The following is a 21,372-nucleotide window of genomic DNA, read 5'->3' as shown; positions in this document are numbered from 1 at the left end:
TTATCCTCACAGTTTCACCCAAAAAAAGCATGTTTGGATGGTGTAAAAGTCCTGGATAGCACGACATTTTTTATAAGACCCACAAAAATGGATGTTTGGCATGGACAAATATCCAGTTCCAGAATTCTTGTTCTTTCTAGCTCTAGGGCCAAGACAAGCATGACCAAAAAATTGCAAATAATGTGGAACAGATCTATGGGTGCCACATATGGTTATTACTGCTTATCAGCAAATATTTACAACGATCAACATACGTTCGACACATGCTGAGTAGATGGTTCCATGCAGCTACTTATAAACCACAAGCAAACACCTAAAAAGTTCAAAAACTTCTACATTGATGCTTGGAGAATTTGGAATGGCCAACATTATCATGTTTCCTTGGCCTAAACATTTACAACCTGAATATTTTGCAGTAATCAAAACATAGATTTTGAAATGCATTTCAAAGGAAATCAGGACCATAGTTCAACTGTGAAACTGAAACTGACCAAATGGATGGAACACTAAAAGGAAGGTGCTGTCATAATAAATAAGATGCCTCTTTACAAAATTGCATGTTCCCAGAGAACATTATAAGTTTACATGCCTTTTAGAGCAGATGGTTTAGAAAGGGAAATCATTTAGATTCTAGGTTCATGTCACAGGAATTGCCGGAGTTTTCAACTGGTTTCCACTCTAGAATTTCAAAACAAAGTGATTCTACGACATTTAGAGCTGCATCTGATAACATTTTGTTCAAATAAGGCCCAACCCAAGCAGCATTTCCCATCGTAAGAGATATTCTGCTCAGATCAGTATGGGGATGAGATCATAACTAATTTATAATAAGAATCTGATAGCAACACCCATCAGTATGGATCAGAAAGACCACAAAAGAGATGGATACATGAACGTAATACTGTACACAATTTTGCTAAAGATTCTGATCAAGTTTGGCTCCTGAAGGCATAGTCTTCAAACAAAGGACTAGTTGAACCACCAGGTTTGCTCTTTGGGTTCAACCAAGTAGGCAAGATTCTCCCCCCTTGACCGTGATGGTCATCGGTCATTTCACTATCATCAAGATCTATGACACACTTATTCCCTGCATCTCTGCAATCCATGTCCCACTTTTCCGCCGCCACTGAACTAAACTTGTCCCTTATCTCATTTTTGTCCACATCAGTAACCCTTTTCTTTGACAAACTAACATCCTCAAAGAAGTCATCATTTGGGAGGGGATTTGTAGTTGGAGTAACAGATGTCTCTCGCCTCCTCTTGTAAGATTCAATGTTTTCATAATTGCCACTGACATTTTTCTCTGATTTATGGTATTCTTTCAGCGTAGATTCAATTGTTTCTAATAAACGATCTCCATATTTCTTTATCTTTGCCCTAATATCAGGAATCCACTTTCAGTAAATTTTACATATTTTGAGACGTGAAGAAGATTCAAATAGATACAATACTTACTTTCCAATGCCACTAATCTCCAAAAGTTCCTCTTTTGTTCTTGGAACTCTCTCGCTGATCTCCTGCAAGGTGGCATTTCTACAGAAAAAAGATGACAAACCTTACAGAAGTAAGCCAAGGACAAATTTAACCAAACATAAAATATTAAGGAACAAACAAACTTGATCCAAGAAAAAATTCGTACCCAAAGATGTGGTAAGCCATGACTCCTTCACCAGCCTCTTTCACAAGCATGGTTCGAAGTGTGCGCAATGCAGAAAAAAGTAGTGCTGAGAGTTTCTGCAACAAAATATTCAGCATGAAGTTCATGAAGCTAAACATTTCTAATAATGAAAAATATAACAGCTGGCTTGAACAAGGAGAAAAGAAAGATGCAACATAATCTTTGAGAAGATTACCGGATCCGCCTCTGATTGAGGTTGTGTAGGACTATCATATATTTTGGGTGTCTTTCCTAGTTGAAGTTGGCCCTTAGCTGGAGTCACTTCGGGCTTCTCTGGTTTATTTGCCTTTTGGGGGGCAGCAAATCTGAAAGAAGTATATAGGATAAATATCATATATAAAGAATTTTATCGCACCATAATTGCAACATCCATTCCAAGCCATAAGACGGCTTAGTTGGTTCTCATCATCAAGGTAACCAGTCTCAGAAGACAGCAGACATCACAAAGTGTGGACTTGGCTTTTCAGTTATAAATCAAACATGACACATCAACCCATTCATTCCCTCCTTGTAATGAGTCATACAGACATTCTCTGAACTTAATCTAAAAACCAAACGAAAGAGAAAAGAAACAGGCCTGAAAAAGAAAGGCTAACTATTTTCTGCATATTCAAAGTTTCAAACAAAAAAGCTTCAAAGAGCAGTACCTAACATAAGAATCCACCATGCTACATGGTGCACATACAATTATTTAAAAGAAGATAATGTACCAAAGTTAATGTCAATCAAGAATGTAATCTTATATACAAGCACCTGTAAAGAGTATGCTTGCTAATGCTTGCTAAGTCACGAACACTATCTAACTGGTTGTCAAGCAGTGGAAAGAGTATGCTTGCAAAGTCAGGAACACTATCCAACTGGTTGCCAAGCAGCAAACTATCCCAGTATTGTTTCTACATTGTCTATGTGTTTGTTGCATTTTTTTTTTTCTGTGTGTCTATAAAAACTCACTGGTTCCCAGGTCTATATAGGCACTGTATCCCAATACAACCACTTTTCCACTGGTCCTGAACAGGGATACCTGGGCCACTGGTTCAAACCTGGCTGGGACCCCATGGAAGCTGAGCCAGTTCTTGGTCAAACTCAGGCAAGTCCTGGCCTAGTCTGAACATTTTTTACTGTTGATTGATGCAGGGCAAAAAAGTAAAAGGCCTGTTTATCAGCCCTCTCTCGATTTGAAAGCGACTTCTGAAAAAATTCACCAATTTCATGGATTTGAGAGAAATTGAAATTCACATTTCAAGTTCAAAAAAGATTCGGCAAACCTCAGGTCAAGTTGATTCAAAGCCTAGCCCAAAGAACACATAGGGGGTTCAATTTCACAGGCTTCTAGAGTCGATCTACGGCTGCTAAATGATTTTACATTGTTTACACTGCATAACTTTCATCTTTTCCTCTTTTCCTTTTAAAACCCATGATATGGTTCCATTTCTTCAAAATAATCACGATCAACACCGATCTAGGCTTCATTTCATTTTCACCTGGATTTGTTTTTTCTGTCAACCAACAGCCATTGTTAAAAAATATGTACAAACTATCAATAGAATTGAAAAAATTTCATTTTTATTTTAGCATTGAATGTGTTTGCAAATATAATGTTTTAGTATTGTACACTGTTTTCCCCAATTTATTCTTGATTTATAAGAAATTATTTCTGAACTTTTTTATTTTTTAGCATGAAATTGCTTTCTATTTTATTTTCTAGATGTAGGTGGCTCAGTTTGGGTGCAAACAGTTAGTTTTTAAAAAAAAATTGGGAAGGAGCAATTTTTTGGATAGTGAAGTGCTTTCTGGTTTTATTCTTCACGTGTTTGCATGTCTGATAGTTTTGCAGACGCCAATCCTCACCAAACACATTAAGTTTGGGCCCAAAAAACAATTTTTTGGAGAAAAATTTGGTAACAATCAATTTTTAGGCATTGAACTGCTTTCTCTTTTTGAACATGTACTTGGGCATGCTTTTAAGGCTGCCAATCCTCAGCCATAAGTGTTTAGTTCGAGTGCAAATAATTAATTTTTTAATAAAAATTTGGAAATGAGAAATTTTTCAAGCATGAAAATGCCTTTTGATTTTTGTTTTTTCTTCGTTCATTGATATGTGTACATTCCAGTTTTAAAGCAGGTACACCTTTGGATTTTGCAGTATGCCACACAGAAAAGAGAAACCTGGTAAGGAGTACGAGGACGGGTATTTCCCCACAGGGAGGTTAAGATTAGATGCATTTTATGTAAGGAGTAGAGTGGCGATATCAACTGCCTGAAATTGAAAGTGAGGTCGATGTTGTGGCATGTGGCATGTGATAGGTGCTAAAGAATGCACAACAACAAATCCTGGCAGTCATCACTTCGTCAAAGGAGAAGAAAGTCACAAAAAAAAAAATATTAAAAAAGAGGGTTAAGGAGATTGGTAGCCAATACTATGCCCCTACTCAAGAGGGAAGGCATGATGATGAGGATTTTGAGACCCAACAAGAAATTATGAGGGGCACAAGTTTAGAGGATCAGCATTGCAGCAAACTTGTATGAGGATGTTTGGAAATAGGGGATCCTTAGGGGCAAGCACGAGCCACATTGTTAATTATACAAGGAGTTGCACATTGGGTTTGCCAAGTCTGTGAGCATTATAGACGGCTGGATGGTTATGAGCTCAACCTAGCCAATCTCCTTAACCCACCAAGGCATCTAGCTTACCCAAGGTCTAATTGCCCTTTCCTTTCAGAGTCATCAGCAAAACAGAGGACCACCAAATCAGTTTTGCTAAGAGTATAAGGAAGCGCCCAATGAGTGCAACTAAGAAGTTCTTTTATGATGTTGCCATTAATTTCAATAGGACCAACAGTGAATACTTCGAGCCCATGATATCCACAATCAAGGTACCAGGACTCAACTTGGCCAAGGTACTCGTCCATTGGCCAAACTGAGTTACTCGAGCAAGTCCAAGTAACTCACCTAAGTCAAGCCCATGTTTAAAAATAAATGAAAAACAACCTATTTGTAACAGCAAAGCTCAATTGGCACACTAGTTAAATGATGTGGATCCTCAATAAAAGGGTGAGGGGTGGTCGAATTACGCCCATACATATGTATTTTTTCAATTAACCCCGTTAAACCTTATTTGAACGATGCCTATTTTTTAATAAAAAAAATATAGGATGGCATATAAGGAGATTTGAACCTTGGACGTGAGGGTATTGAAGCGTACGTATTAGCCATCAGGTCATTTGAGCACTGCTTGAATGAAAATGGGCATACATAACATTTATATAAGTGCACACTGTACACGACCTTGCCCATAGACCGAGTGCGAGTAACTCGCCAAAGTCCAAGTCACCTCAGGCGAGTCATGGAACAGTGTCCACAATAGTTAATGCAAGGCCAGAAATTAAGCCCCTCACTGCACATGAGCTTAGTGGGCCCTGCTGAAGTGAGGAGGTAGCGAAGGTTAGCCTCATTGTGGATGAGCAGACACAAATGTGGGAGAGAATAGGGATACCCATCATGTAGATGGCTAGGACATCATGGGCAACCCCTGATTAATTTCTTGGTGTATTGGCCACAAGAGACATGCTTCTAAAGCAATGTAGATGCCTCTAAACTGAAGAATAGGAAGATATTGATCGGGAAACTTGATAATGTAATGAAAGTTATTCGTGATTAGCACGTAGTCCCATAAATAACAGCCAAAATCAAGAACTATGTCAACACGGGAAAAAGCTTAATGAGGAAGAGGAAGAATTTGGTATGGAGCCTCTATGGTGCCCACTACATCAACCTGATGCTCAAAGACATTAGGCAACCTAAGTGGGCTAAAGCCCTTGTCGAGTAGGGAAAGACTGTTACCAAATTCATGTAAAATTTTTCATGGGTTCAAAATTTTATGAGGCGATATACAATGGGGAGACATCTAATGGTTAGTAATCTTACAATTCACCACCCCCTTATCCATCGATTTGATATTAAGGCCGCAACCTAGGCTTAAAAATATCGCCATTCATGTTCATTCTCACTCATCTCTTCTTCCCGTCATGGACAGCAAAACCTATTGCCGTCCATGTTCATTCTCTTTCTTTCTCAGTTATCATAGACGGCAGAGCCGATCGCCGTCCATGTTCTTTCTCTTTCTCTCTCTTCTATCATGAAGAGCAATACCTATTGTCGTTCATGACTCTCACTCATCTCTCTTTCTTGTCATACACGACAGTGCTTACCGTTGCGCATGACTTTTCTCCTTCTCTCCCTTCTGTCATGAATGGCAATGCCCATTGCCGTTCATGACTCCTTTCTCACCTCTCTCCTGTCATGAACGGCAGTACTTAATGTCATCCATGACTTCCTTCCTCATCTTCTTTGTTCTCTTTCCTCTTCATCTCTCTTCTCTTCTCTTCTCTTCTCTTCTCTCTCGCCTTTCCCTCTTTTCTTCCTCTTCTTTCCTTTCTCATCTTCCCTCTCCTCTGCTCTCTCTTTTCTTTCTCTCTCTGCTTTCTCTCTCCCTTATCTCTCATCTCTCTCTTATATCTCTTCTTTCCTTTCTTCTCATTCTTTTTTCACTCTTCTGACCTCTCTCTCTTATCTCTCCTCTTTTCCCTCTCTCTCTTCCCTCTCTCCTTTTCTCAATCTCTTCTTTAACTCTTCCTCTTCCCCCTCTTTTCTCTTCTTTTTTCTCTTCTATCTCTTCTCTCTTCACTTTTCTTCTCTCATTTGACCAGAGGATAGGTTAAGCCTTGCACTGCCAAGTTAGTCTTGCCGTCGAGCAGTTTAGCCGCAGCACCAGTCTGAGTCACCGTGCCCGTCTAGCTGCTACGTCAAGCTAACCGTGGTGTCAGTTTAGTCAGTGTGTTGGTTTTGTAGTCGAGTAGTTTAGCTGTCGTGCCGGTCAAAGCCACCGTGCCCATCTAGCTACCATGCCAAATCAGTCACCGCACTAGTCTTTGCCCTGCGACAATCTAGCTACCTGGTCAAATTTCTTCTCTCTCATTCATCTCTATCAACTCTTTTCTCCTCATCTCTTCCCTTATTCTATTTCTTCATACTATCTTTCTCTCTCTTGACCTTATTAAACTTCATTCATTTCTAAAACACACACTTCATCTTTAAAGTACTGGTTGAAAGCCATACCAGTCATTAGAGCCATTTCTTTAAAGTACTGGTTGAAAGCCATACCAGTCTTTAGAGCCATTTATTTAAAGTACTGGTTGAAAGCCATACTAGTCTTTAGAGCCATTTCTTTAAAGTACTGGTTGAAAGCCATACCAGTCTTTAGAGCCATTTCTTTAAAGTACTGGTTGAAAGCCATATCAGTCTTTAAAGCCCTTTCTTTAAAGTGTGGGTTGAAAGCCATACCAGTCTTTAAAGTTCCTTCCTTGGAGTACTGGGTGAAAAACAGACCAGCCTTTAAGAGTTTATTCTTCTCCTCTTTGAGAGATTAGTTGAAAGCCATAGGAATCTTTCATTTTCTAACATTCCCCCCTCCTTTCCTCTCATCTTTATTCTACTCTCTTTTCTTTGTCTGGAAGATTAGGTGAACATCAGACTGGTTTCCAGCTTTCTATTCTACCCCTTGAATGTACACTCGTGTGCATTCACCTAAAGGCAAAGTGAGGTCCTCTAACCCACTTGTCTTGTATACTAATATGTGCGTGTGCAATTATAGAAACAGGAGAGAACGAGTCAAGGGAGGGGATTGCGAATCAGCCATAGGCTTGGGGGGCTTTCCATCGTGATCTAAGAGTGCGCCCATGCGAGTCAGCCCGAGTGCATCACGAACTCAGGTGAGGTGTGTCTTGCCTCACACCCTAATTCTTCTCTCACCGGTTGGTGTACCTGCCCTTGTTTTATACACAAGGCTCCCGAGAGAGCAGTCTCAAGTCTCGGGTTCTCTTTGAAACCCGAGACACGAGCCACGAGGTCAACCCGACCTGGGGGCGAGATCGAGGCATCTAACCACCCACATAGGCACAAAGTGGCATTTTCATGCCCCAAAAGTAGGCAGCAATTTTTAGGAACTCTACAATGGTCGTCAGGGAGTGGTTTAAACCTCGGAAAATACGACTATTTCTTTCATTCCAGAGAACCCATAGCAACACAAAGACCAAGATCTTCCAAAGTTGCATCCTGTTTTAGGGAGAGAAGAAGAAAGGAAAGCCGCGAGGAGCTGTTTGACCGTCCACGGGGTCACCCAGGTCATAATGAAGGAATCAAGCAGTCAGAGCGCGTATAGAATATGGTCGGGCAGTGGAGGAAGAGGTGGTCAGCCATCTTCTCAACTTGTAAGTAGAATACACAAAGGTTTGGCATGTGGAAACCCCTCTTTTAGAACTGGTCGCTTCTAAAGCCCTGCAATTTGCAAGTATCCAAGCAAAAGCCTAGACCCTTGGGGGAATAGGAGCAGACCAATTCTTATGGAACACAGTATTAGGGGTGTGTCTATGCACACGGTCTGCGTAGATGGAAGCTACAGAGAAGTTCCTGTTACGTGTGGGGCCCCAAGTAAGGACTCTTCACCCTAGATGGTTAAGAACAAACCCCGAAATAGATCTCAAAGGGTAAGAAGTTGAGTGGCTTCCTCATCCGAAAATGCCCCTCTAAAAATGGGACCCAAATGATAGTGTCGGCTATGAAATCATAATCTGAAATGTGGGCTTTGGGGTTAGCAACTATGGGATACAGGGAAGGAAAAGGTTGAATAAAGTTTGAAGTCCTGTCCAAAGATCCTTCCAAAACATGATCCATTTCCCTCAGCCAACTTTGAACCTAACCCTTGGTGTGAATAGAGGACTACTTTTAACTATGCTGATCCAAGCCCCTGAGGTTCAATGGCACGGGAACTTGGGAAATTAAACCCCTAGCTCCATATTTAGCGGCCACAACCTCCTTCCAAATGTGGGCTGTTCCTTTACAACTTTGCTAGAAGAGCTAGGTTGAATTCACTCAATCTATAGATGCCCATCCCCTCAGCTTTCTTGGGTCTACACACTTAGTGCCACAAGATGAGGTGTTTTTTTTACCCTCATTTCCTGCTGGACTATAGGAACCTGCACATGAGGCCCTCAAGTATGGATGCCAATGAAGCAAGGATATGGAAAAGGGACATAAGAAGAATGGCATATCAGCAAGGACAGCTTTTAGGAGGGTGATCCAACCCCCAAGAGAGAGAAGCCTACCTTTGCAATTTGCCAGCTTCCTATTGAATTTCTCAATGACAGTGTCCCATAAGTGTTTCCTGGGTTTTTCTAGACATAAGGGACGGCCTAGATAATCGAAAGGCAAAGCTTCAGTACTGCAGCCCAATTGATGAGCAAAAGGCCTTGTTTCCTTGTCCGTCATTCCAATGCCCATCAAACAGGTTTTGCCCATGTTTACCTTCATCCTTGTGGAAAGCTCGAAGGATTTGAGAAACAACCAGAGGCTATCAAGCTGTGAAGGGTAGGCATCACAGAAGATGATCATGTCGTCAGCATATAAAAGGTGGGGAATAATGGGACCACTACAAGACGAACAGAAAACTTGGGGAACTCCCTGGCTGTGGAGGCATGAAATGGAAGTTGAGGAAAGTTCTCCCACTATTGCCAAAAGGAAAGGTGATAGGGAGTCGCCTTACCTCAACCGTTAGAGATGCAGAAGTACCCTTGTGGAGTTCCATTGATGATAATGGATAAAGAAGTATAGCCTTTAATCCCGTTCTTGCCTAATCTTCATTGAAAAGCTCCCAATCAACGTGGTCATAGACTTTTTCCCAATCAAGTTTGATAGCCACGCCTCATTGACTAGAAAGGCTTGAGAGGTTTGCTAAACGGGCAACTAAGACGTGTATTATTTGTTGTTAAGCCACAAAAGCTGATTAAGAGGAAGAGGTAACTTAGGGAGACCTTCAATCTAGTTGCAAGAATCTTTGAGAGAATCTTATAGGTGGAGTTAAGGAGGCTTATGGGCAATTAAGTCCATTTTTTTTCCTACTTTGATTTTGGGGATGAGGGCGAAGAAATGGCGTTCATTCCTTTGTGAATACACCATTTGGAGTAGAAGCCATTGAAGAAACTCAGAATATCAAGAGCAAGAGAATCCCCAAAGGTTCTGAACAAGATTACAAGGAAACCATCAGGTCTGGTAACTTTGTCCTAGGTCTAAATCATGTATTTCCTTTTTGATTGCCTCCCTAAAGAAGGGTCTTTCTAGTCACAAAGAGTCAGAATGAGAGAGTTTTCAAGGGAAGGTTATCAATGCTAGGTCTAGGGCCAAGTTTCTTGGTCTTGCGATGCTATTATTGAGCTAGTTTGGCCGGTTGAAAATTTGGTCACCTACTGATATCTAAGTAATAGTTTTCCCCCTACACCTAGAACTGGCGGTCTTATGGAAGAAAGTCGTATATCTATCACCCACTTTGAGCCACTTTACCATACACCTTCGGTATCAATAACTCATCATCTTGTTTAAGGGTGACAAGGATGTTCTGTCTTGCCTCTAATCTCTCATTTTTCTCAGGTTCAGACAGGGGTCTACTTTCTTCCAACTGGTCAAGGGTAGGGATTTTGTTGTTGAGGACCTGGGTTTGAGAGATAATGTTTCTCGAAAGGTTTTTGCTCCACTGGTTAAGGTTGGTTTTAAGGAGTTGCAGTTTTCTAGTCAATACCTTGTAACATTGAAAGAAGACCACCAAGTGCATGTCAATTGAGAGAAATATGGTTCCTCAAAGCATAGGAGCTTCCAAGTCAGATGAGAACAAGAAATGATCCAACTTGGAGAGGAGTTCTTCATCCGTATGGTCTAACTGGTGTGTGTAGCACCCGGGAGGGGGATGGGCTATTTTGGTCTATGAAGTCACAAAAAGCCCTCCTGCAAGCAGTAATTCTCCCCCCTAGTTCCTCTCGTGGGTCCAACTTATGACATTGAAACCACTTCCAAGGACCCAAGGGACAAAGGGGGTAGGGGACTCATATTAAATATCAAGCCAAAGATCTACTCTGGTTTTGGAACAGCTAGGGCTATAAACTATTGTGTATTTCCACTGCAGTCCATTGAAGGATCTTTCTAGTACTACACTAATTGAGAAACTCCTTGTCGAAGAGGAGATTAAGGTAGGAACGGAGGGGTCCAATGCCACCCAAATACCATTGGATACCCCAATAGTCTCCAGAGCGACCCATTGGCAGCATTTGCAACCCCACACATTCCTAACTAGGAGAGCTCCAGCGTAGGTAGTTTAGTTTAGGCAAGGGCCATGATGTCCAGCACTAGGATTGAACCTAGGGCAGCTATTTTCTTTTGGTAGCTACCTAGACCTAATATTCCAAACTAGGATTTTCATCCTGGAGAGTTCAGTGGCTGGGGCATTCTTCTTCTGAACCTCCCATGAGTAGGCGTGGAGCTAGGATTTGGGCTCGGAAGTGATCTCAAAGGCAAGGTTATGAGTTCTCTAGTGCCTTTGGAAGTTCTCTTTTTTGGTTTTACCTGGGAGGCACCCACTTCCTCTCTGAGGATGTCCACGAGGTCCGAGATTCTTCCATCGTACACAGAACCCATGCTCTAAAGCTGGCATCCACATGTAGTACACCTCCATCTACCCTCCTAATCTCCTGGGGATGGGCTGACTCTAGGGATTGGATGTTGTAGTGGAAATCTTCATCGCCTAATCTCCAGTTGAAGCCTAGTGGCTCTAGCAAGATCAATGGAGAACGATTCAAGTGTTACAAAGTGGTTGGGTTGCAATGGCATAAGAAATTGAGTTTTTGAAATGATGTGGTTTAACTGGGTGTACTAAATGTATGTAATTGTGATATAAAGACGGTGATTAAGGTCCTCAGGAACCTTTTCCTACATCATGCAAGGTCGAGATGTCAAAAGCGAGGGTAGACTATGGGTGGGAAAGATCTTGGGATGAGAGAGGAGGGAAAGAAAAGCAGGAAGGCTAGAGTACAAAGGTTAGACCACATGTAGTGGGGCTCAGCTGTGTGGGGCAGAAGAAGTACATGTCCTGTAGTGGTAGTCATTACAGAGCTCCACTTGAGAAAGAACAATATGCATATTGTTGTTTTTCTCCAACCTGAATTTCTGTCATCATGAAAATGCTAACAAGCGGATTATGATTTCTCTATCACGCGATTTAGAGGGATCCCACTCTGCACACATCAAACTCATCTCTCTTTCCTATAGAGAGAGAGGGGAGAGGGAGAGATAAGTCATGATCTGTCTGCAAAGCTGGAAGCTTTGGCCCTAGAGCGAGCGAGAGAGATTTAAGAGAGAGAGAGAGAGAGAGAGAGAGAGTTGAGTTACTAGGGAGAAAGAGATGTTTTGTTCTTCTGCCAGCTAACTCTCGAAAGTGTGTTGTTCTTCTACTAGCTATCCACCAGAGAAAGAAGTTGTTTTTTCTCTATCACCCTTAGAGAGAGAAAGAGAGAGGGGGGAGAGAGAGTCTGTAACCTACCTAAAACAATGGAGAATCCCCCACTAAAAGGTCAATGGGAGTTATTAAAAGAGATTAAAGTGAGGTCAGAGGGGAGAGAAAGGAGGAAGAAGACCAGTCCAACTCTCTCTCTCTCTCTCTCTCTCTCTCTCTCTCTCTCTCTCTCTCTCGCTCGCAATATATATATATATAGACTCCAAAGTGGGAGGTGCATGGAGTAAATTATCTTCAGGAGCGCAGCAGTCTCTGTCTAACCAGAGATTTTGTTTCTGGCATAGTAGTGCATCAAGTTAAATCTCTATTGTGCAGAGTTCCGCAGTCTCCCTGTAGAATTAAATTAATCACAGTACATAAACAGCAGTAACATTACAGAAAATATCTCGCAAATTGCAAAGGATTCAATTGAAGGGTGAAGCAAATTTACAAAGGAGAGCATAGAGCACAAGGACATCGCTAAAATTGCTGGACTCTCTAGCAAGGTAGAGTTTAGAATTGTAGGACCTTCCATTATTTCGAGGGAGTTCATCCGACATTAAGAGTGCTACCTCAAGCTGAAAAGACAGGGACAACCATTTTCTCCTATTGACCCTTCAACAGTTGAGGAATATCTATGATTTTCTTTCAGGATTGGATTTTTGCTTTGATTGGACTGGATTATCTTACGTTTGAAATTGAAAATCTGGCACAGCTTAGTGTCTTCCTTAGCATGTATGGGACTTGATTGTTGCTGGTAGAATTAAAGGGCCTAGTTTTAGGAGCTATGGTTCCCTCCACAACGTTGCTAGAGCTGCTCTTATCCAGCTTAGTAGTTTTAACTTGATCGCTCCTATTAATCGCATGAATCACTATAATCTTTTCTACACATTTTTTTCCTTTTTAGAGATCTTCTTCTATGGAGTAATGAACCCGCTTATGTGGGAATTCTCAAGCAATATGTAAATATAATTGATGCTCTCAAAATCCAACCTCCAAAAGAATCTCGCGTCTTAGTTTCTTCAAATTTTTAATTTCTTTGTGGTCCTAAACCCCAACAGGTAGAGAGACCATGCCAGTGGGTCTCTATACCTGCGGACAGGGCATTAGGGGATTAGGGGGTATATGGGTGATCTGGAACCCTTCAGAACACATCCTCCTCTCATCCCACCTAGGGGAGTTCTCCACCACCGTACTTCTCTCTCGAATATTAGACGGTTTCCTATGGAAATTCTCGTCAATACATGGTCCCAACTCAGCCTCTCTCAGACCAAGGCTTTGGGCAGAATTGGACCACGCAGCTTCCCTACCCCATCCTACTTGGTGTTTCGGTGGGGACTTCAACATCACAAGATGGTCACATGATAGGAGCTCCAATCCCACAATCAGCGAGGGAATGAGGGACTTCTCGGACTTCATTTTCCGTAGTGAACTCCTAGACATTCCGCTTCAAGGAAATTGTTTTACATGGTCCAATCATTCACCCCAACAATCCCTCTCTAAACTAGACAGATTCCTTCTTTCCTTGAATTGGGAGGAACATTTTCCGGGTTCTCATGCCATGGCCTTACCTAAACCCACCTCTGACCACTGCCCCATCCTCCTAGATACCCGAGCAGTTAGGAGAGGACCGAAGCCTTTTAGATTTGAATTATCCTGGCTTCAAGAGGAGTCTCGCCCCACCCTGATTTCAATTTGGTGGAACTCCTTTTCCAGCCAGGTTTCGGGAAGAGCAGGTTAAAGGCTCCAAACCAAAATCCAATTACTCAAAGCCTCCCTCAAAGGCTGGAGCAAGTCCATCCCCGGTAACTACTCCCAAACTAAGTCCTCTCTACTTAATTCCATCCAAGACCTAGGTCGAACTGAGGAGTCCAGACCTCTCACAAACACAGAATCAAACCTCAGAACCAAAACAAAACTGGAATACTTCGCTATCCTTAAAAAGAAGAACTATATTGGTACAAGAGGTCTAGAGTTAATTGGCTGAAAGCAGGGAACCAAAATACGAGCTTCTTTCACCTAATAGCTAATTGTCGCAAAAGGGACAATACTACCTCGATAATCAAATTGGACAATCGCTAATTGCTGCAACCAGAGGAAATCGAGTTGGCCATTCTCGATTTCTTTTGGACCCTATATATGCTGCCCCTACAGGCCCAAGACCAAGGATGACAACTCTAGATTTCTTAACCCTTCCGGAAGACTGGGGACTTTGGCTAGAGCAACCTTTCTCGGAAGAAGAAATCTTAAAGGCTATAGATGACTTAGACAAAGACAAAGCCCCCTGTCCAAACGGGTTTCCCATAGCACCCTTTAAAAATTTTTGGGAAACTTTTTGTCCAAATTTCTTAAGCCTTTTTGAGGAATTCTTCCATCGGGGAATCCTCCACAAAGCCATCAATGCCACTTTCATAGCCTTAGTCCCCAAGGTAGAAGAGGCGGAGGAACTAAAGGACTTTTGTCGAATCAGCCTGCTCAATTCCTCTTACAAAATTCCAGCCAAGGTTCTGACCTCAAGGCTAGAACAAGTCCTTCCTTTAATAATCTTATCGTCACAGACAACTTTCAACAAAGATAGACAAATCCTGAATGGAGCTTTAGTAGCACACGTGTGCCTTCACTCAAGGCTAGTGTATCAAAAAGCGCTTGGCGGGTCCTAGGCAGCTTGCGGGGTCCAGGCCACCTAGCGCCTAGGTGGGCGCCTAGAACCTGAGCGGCTGCCCAGTTGAAAAAAAATAAAAATTCCAATATACCATATTCCAACAATCCAACTTGAAAAAAAAAAAAATATAGAAGTCGAGGAGAGAATTTTGATAATCCATATTGTTAAAACAGTAAACTATAAAACCATACAAGTGATATAAAAGTCAACACCCAACACAACAGAAATATACAGAAATTTAGAAAATATATAGTCTAACAAAAGTCAACACTCATGACTCAATACAAGTTACACAACAGTCAACAGACTCAACACTCAGCATCAAGAGGCAAGAGTCTTCAATCATCATCATCATCATCATCATCAAAAGGAATATCAATAGCGCAAGCCTCATCATATGCATCAGAGCCGAGACCATCATCATTCTTCTGAATCTGGCTCTTCTTCCTCTTCTTCTTCTACCTCCCTCTTACTAGTATGTGTAGTCTGTTCAGATGAGGCCCTAAGTCTTGACTACTGTACTCTTTTTTTTTGTGGTTCTGTGAACTCAAATATTGTATAATTTCCTCCTTGGTAGCCTCAAGAACATTTTTACACGGGGCAACATCCCCCGTAATACCGACAACGTATTTTTTAAACCGATAAATTCCTCCATTAGTATCCTTTCCACAATAATTACATTTAATACAATTTTTATCACTTGGATTCAGGATATAACCATACTTCCAACCCGGATCACCACTCCGACGACTAGAAGCTGAAGAAGATACTTCGATAGAACAAGGCTTATTTTCATCCTTTTTTGGTTCTTCAAAATTCAAAAGATGTCTAATCTCATCTCGAACTGCTTCAAGAACCTTTGTACAAGAAGCAACATTACCTCTAACATCAGCAAGGTGTTTTTTGAATTGGCTAATACCTCAATTGGTATCTTTTTCACAAAAATTATACCTTATACAATTTTTATCATTTGGTTTTGGGTTATACCCATACTTCCAACTCGGATCACTTCTTCTAGGAGTAGCAGAAATAGATCTATGACAAGGATCTTGTTCTTGTTTTTTGTTTTACATAACTTAAAAATTGTTTAATCTCCTCTCTGACAGCTTCAGGAACATTTTTACAAGGGACAAAATCCCCCTTAATACCGGTAAATGTTTCTTAAACCGGTTTATGCCTCATTTTGTATCTTTTTCATTAAAAATGCATCGAACGTAATTTTTGTGATTTGGATTCAGGTTGTATCCATATTTCCAATCCGGATCTCCACTCCGACTAACTCCTAAAGAAGACATCTCAAAATAAAGCAAGAAATCTAAAAAATGCAATTACTTCGGTTGCTTGAACTCCAAACTTTGAGAACACTTTGATAATTCGATGATTGATCGAATAAAATGTAGTTTTTTGGAGTTTTTTTTAGTCTAAAAGGGCTTCTTGTGGGTTCAAATGAACCTAAAAGTCATCATTCTTAACTTTTAAATATTTCAAAATAACAAAAACAAAAACAAAAAATAATAATTTTTTCCTTCTCTAGGGGGGGCACAAGCCCTGGGCGGTAGGCGGCCGCTCAGGGACGGACAGCCCAGTTTGACCGCCTAGGCACTGGGCGGTCCGTGTTTTTGAACAATGCTCAAGGCACATGTCCAAGAAGCATGGTCTTATCTTCAAGATAGACTGGACGAAAGAGTACGACCATGTTGACTGGTCGATTCGGGACGAGTCAATGGCTAGAATGGGTTTCCAGGACCTGTGGAGAAAGTGGATGAGAGGATGCTACTCTCATCCTCACTTCTCGATTCTCATCAATGGAACCCCAAAAGGTTACTTCTCATCCTAGAGGGGGCTACGCCAAGGGGACCCACTCTCCCCCTTCCTTTTTGCCATTACAACATAAGTCTTTAGCCGTTCAATGCCTCATTTGAACCAGGAAGGTCTCCTCATCGGATTCAAGAGCAGTTCCCAAGGTCCAATAGTGTCTCATCTGCAATATGCAGATGACACTGTGGTGCTCCTTGATGTCCAGAAGAAATTGATAATCTGAGGCTTTATCTCATATGCTTCCGAATGGTTACAAGGTTCAAAGTTAGAACAGAGAAATCAAAGATGATGGGAGTGGCACTCACAAATACTGAAATCATAGCGCTTATTCCAAATTGGGAATGCAAAGTGGAAGAACTTCCCACAACATACCTTGGTCTACCCTTGGGATTGGGGAAACCAAAAAGGAGACAGTGGTCGTAGGTGATTGATAAGGTTGACAGATGTCTGATAGGGCGGAAAGGGAGATACTTCTCCATGGCTGGCCGTACCACCTTGATAAAACCTTGGTAAACGCTCCGGTCTACCTCATGTCTCTCTTCTACATGCCAACCTCGGTGGCCAACAGCCTTGAACAATTTTTGAGGAATTTCCTCTGGTTAGGACGCGCCGAGAGAACCTAATACCACCTTGTACTGTGGTACAAGATCTGCTTGCTCAAACACCAGGGAGGACTAGGGATTAGGACCTTAGAAAACATAACCTGGCCCTTTTAGGGAAATGGTGGTAGCGCCTAGCCACTCAAACAGATCCCCTATGGGCTCAAGTTGTACGCAGCAAATATAGGATTCCGGAAGGAGTTTGGGTGCCTGAGAGGAGGCAGCAGAGTAGAGATTCAGGAGCGTGGAAGTCGTTTGCCTCCTCCCTCTCACAGTTCAAAAATTCATCAGATTCCATCCAAGAGAAGGAACAAGAGTGCACCTCTGGTCAAACGTCTGGCTAGGACACGCTCCCCTAAGGGAACTTTTTCCCTCCTTTTACTTTCTTGCCTCAAACACGGACTCTACCATTGCAGAGGAAATGGTATTGTCAGGAGGCCGAAGAGTCTAGAACCCCTCATTCAGAAGAAACATCTCAGATGAGGAAACCAGCCATTTCCTGTCACTCTTGGCAGTTTTACATTCCATCTTCATCTCTACACAAGGGAGGGACTCCATGGTATGGACTCTAGCCCCCTTCGGTACTTTCTCGATGGCCTCTTTTTATAAAAGACTCATCCAACCCCCACCTATCCTCCTAATCCTACGTCAGTCCTTTCTAAGGTCTGGTCCACAATTGCCCCTCCCAAAGTCCACGCTTTCAACTCGATTGCTCTTGTTCTCAACGGGCACTCACAGTGGACCAGCTTCAGAAGAGAGGGATTCCAATCCCCAACAGATGTGCCATGTTCTTGAGCGAGGAGGAATCGAATCAACACCTCTTCATCCACTGTAAGCTAGCCCACAACCTTTGGAGTCAAGTATTGCAAATGTTTGGTTTCCAATAGGTTACTCCACCGACGGTCAAGGCCCTAATTTCCTCGGATCTGCGTCACACTAGCCAAAGGCCGGAAGAACCTTATGGAAGGCTACCATCGCCGCTTCTATATGGGTGATTTGGGTAGAAGGAATACAAGAATATTCCTAGGTCACAAACTCCAGGTACCAACACTTTTCCACAAGGTTACTACTCTAGTAACATTTTGGGCATCCAACCACAAGGTGTTCTAGGGCCTTTCAGCGAACACCTTTCTCAGCCAATGGGAAAACATATCTACCACCAACCACGAAAGGTGCAAAGATCAAACAACTGGCTGCCACCTCCAGAGGGCACCATCAAGCTCAATTTCGATGGTTGCTCCCTAGGGAACCCCGACACTGCAGGATCGAGAGGTATCTTTAGAGACCACCATCACAATATTCTCTACACCTATTCTGAACATCTAGGCCACAGAGACTCTCAATAGGCTGAAGCCACGGCCCTGTTGTTGGGTCTCAAAATCTTTAACCATTCCTGGGGTTCACACCTTCTAGTGGAAGGAGACGCACACAATATTATCTCTTGGGCAACCGGGACGACACCATCTCCATAGTACCTACCTTCGATCTTTGATGGAATTGCTTATATTTGTAGGGATACATTCGTCTCATGGAAGCATATCTGAAGGACATGCAACGAGTTCGTCAATCTTCTGGCGAAAGATGGGGCTAGGAACCAAGTAGAAGACAACGCCCGGTCTATCTCCTTTTTTGATCAAGACCACAGAAGGCACACAACATAGAACATCTCATTGTAATCGGGCAATTCTATAAGCCCAATTTTTGTTAACCTAATGTAAATCTCTTGTAATAGGGCAGGTTTATAAGCCCACATTTTGTATAGGGTCTGCTGACAATTTTTTACCGAGAGACCTGTTTAGAGGGTTCCCTCGGACTACCACACATCTATATTCCAACTTCTCTTAGCAATACAAAAGTTAACCTTACTCAAAAAAAAAAACAATGGTAAGGAAAATTTATCTAATACCCAAACCAGAGTTATAGGCCTCTAACATGGGGAGTTTGGGGAGAAAATTTTCATTTTCTCAGTTCTCGTGATCCCAAACCAAAAGCATAGTTCTTCTAATCAGCGTTCAAAAATTCAAACTTGATGGCTACACGGTAATGCCCAAAAATTGCGGCCAGATGAATTCTGGACTAAGAAAAACCATATGACTTTCTCAAATTTTCATGTGAAGAATTCTAGGAAACTAAAATGACTGCATCGAAATCAAATTAGGCTAATGTAAGACAGACCTTAGCACGACCACATCATGTTTTTGTTTTATATATATATATATATATATATATACAACATCCGGGTTTTTCATTTGTAAGAAGTAACCACCTGGGAGCTCACTCCAACAACATTTACTTGAAGCCGAGTTTCTATGAACTGGTTAATAGACAAGTAACAACCAAGTTTCTCCAGCAATTGCTGCTTTAAAAAACATTTCAATCAAACGCCCATCAGCACAAACTAGCAAACAAAAATAAATAAATAAATTTGAAATATCAAAAAATTAAGAAAAGAATCCCTTAAACAAAAGCAAGAACCTCTACTTATGAAGCATATATTCACTGAAAAGTTCTCTCCCTTATGAAGCGTATGCTCACTTGATATAGCAATGAACAACTTCAGTAACAGATTTAAACTTTCGAAATCACAGTACCAAATAGCACATCCAAAAAGAAGATCACAAAAGCAAGCCCTCACGTTCTCCATAAACCTGAGCATTCTAAGTAGACATCCTGAGCCCTAGATCATTTCAACAATAATCTATCACATTTTCTACAATTTAACAAAACGAAATTACAGATATAGGGCCATTTACATTTTTAAAATAAAACCACGAAATTCCAACAACAACAAAAAAAAAGAGGAAGAAACGTTTCATAAATTTACACCACGCAATCAAAGTTGAAGGTGAAAAACTCATACCGCATTCGAGGCATTGTCATCAGCTTGCATGGAAGGCCATAACTTTTTGAAAACCTCGGGACTCCTATAGGTTGATCCAGGAGGTGGGCGATTAGCGACTACAGGCCCCTCAAATGGCAGAGACCCCATATAAAACAACATCCCGCATATATAAACAAGAGGCACAAAGAGCAAGACCCCATGCCTTCTATACACAACAGAGAAAAGAAGATACACAAGCCTATGTATTACATTCTGCAACTTCAGAGGAGGGCCAAGCCCCAAAGCTCCTCGAGCCTTTCCTCGAGAATGGCGAAACCTCGGAGAGCGACATGGAGAGGAAGGAGGGGAATGTGAAGAGGCTAAGCCGCCATTAGCGAGCCTATTGTAAGCGTTCATGCTTCGACCTAACGATACCTCGGCTCTGGATAAACCCCAGGGGTTTGGTTCCTCTGGTTCTAATGGCCATGAAATCTCAGCATTTCAGAGCTCCTCCTCCCCTTTGTAAGAAACTTGTTGGTGAGAGAAGATCAGGTGGGTAACCAAGAATGCTCTCAAACTGAGTGGGAGCGCGTTTTGCCAAACAGAAAATCCAGTCAAGAGAGAGAGGGAGCGCGTTTTGCCAAACCAGAGATGAAGGGTGAAAATTGGTTTACAATTCAATGCGAGCCTCTCTCCCTCTCAATGTGGAGATCACGGTACGCAATTCAAAGAGTTCACTTCCGTTGCAAGCTCTCTGGTTCACTTTCTCTCTCTTCTTCCTCTGTCTCTCATTCAATGTGAGAGCGCATTTCTCTGGTTCACTCTCTCTCTTCCTCCTCTCTCTCTCTCATTCAATGTGAGAGGGCCGTTCTCTGGTTTACTTTCTCTCCTCCTTCAATGACGGGGCATTTCTCAGGTTCACTTTCTCTCTCTTCTTTCCCCTCAATGTGAGGGCATTTGGGTAACAGAAAGAGCTGCCTCTCTCTCTCTTTCCAAATCTGAACTGATCTGAGCCGTCAGTGCGATGATCACCGGCACTTGTCTTCAAATCCAGGCCATCTCACTCTCTCCTCTGCCTCAACTCCCCGCGGGGTTTAAAACATTACAGCTTAACATTTAAGTCGCCACTTTCTCTATCCTCTTAGACCTTCACATTGCACTTTCTCTCTCTAAACCTCACATACTTTTCGTTAATTCTCATATATTTTTCCTTAAATATGTTTAAGCTTTGAGCCGCCTTCGGCCGGGACAAATATCGCCAACCAGATTATAATGGTTTCCTTCTCGCATATGATAAATGTGTCTTATTCATATATATTCCCTTCAATATTTATGTATTTGTTAAAATATGTTAAATCTATAATATCCATGAGAAAATTTGGAGAGGAACGCAATTGGCCATACCGACAAGATTAAGTTTATAAT

The 21,372-nt window shown here is 41.9% G+C and overlaps 1 protein-coding gene across 1 annotated transcript; it reads right to left on the bottom strand.

Moving 5' to 3' along the window:
• Window positions 1-501: 501 nt before the first annotated feature.
• On the bottom strand, window positions 502-20,854 carry LOC148781986 (ATP-dependent DNA helicase Q-like 4A). Its single transcript, XM_088868503.1, has 5 exons — window positions 19,987-20,854; window positions 1,854-1,983; window positions 1,640-1,734; window positions 1,456-1,533; window positions 502-1,377 (listed from the first exon to the last, which is right to left on the bottom strand). The coding sequence occupies exons 1-5, from the start codon at window positions 20,004-20,006 to the stop codon at window positions 930-932; spliced, it is 771 nt and encodes a 256-aa protein (XP_088724629.1). The 5' UTR covers window positions 20,007-20,854; the 3' UTR covers window positions 502-929.
• Between the last annotated feature and the right edge of the window lie 518 nt (window positions 20,855-21,372).

This window comes from Amborella trichopoda, chromosome 5 (genome assembly GCF_054954075.1).
Source record: "Amborella trichopoda isolate Santa Cruz 75 chromosome 5, AtrichopodaSantaCruz75HAP2 v2.0, whole genome shotgun sequence".
Classification (NCBI taxonomy): domain Eukaryota; kingdom Viridiplantae; phylum Streptophyta; class Magnoliopsida; order Amborellales; family Amborellaceae; genus Amborella; species Amborella trichopoda.
The sequence above is the reverse complement of the archived record's forward strand: the minus strand, read 5'-3'. Positions and strand labels throughout refer to the sequence as shown.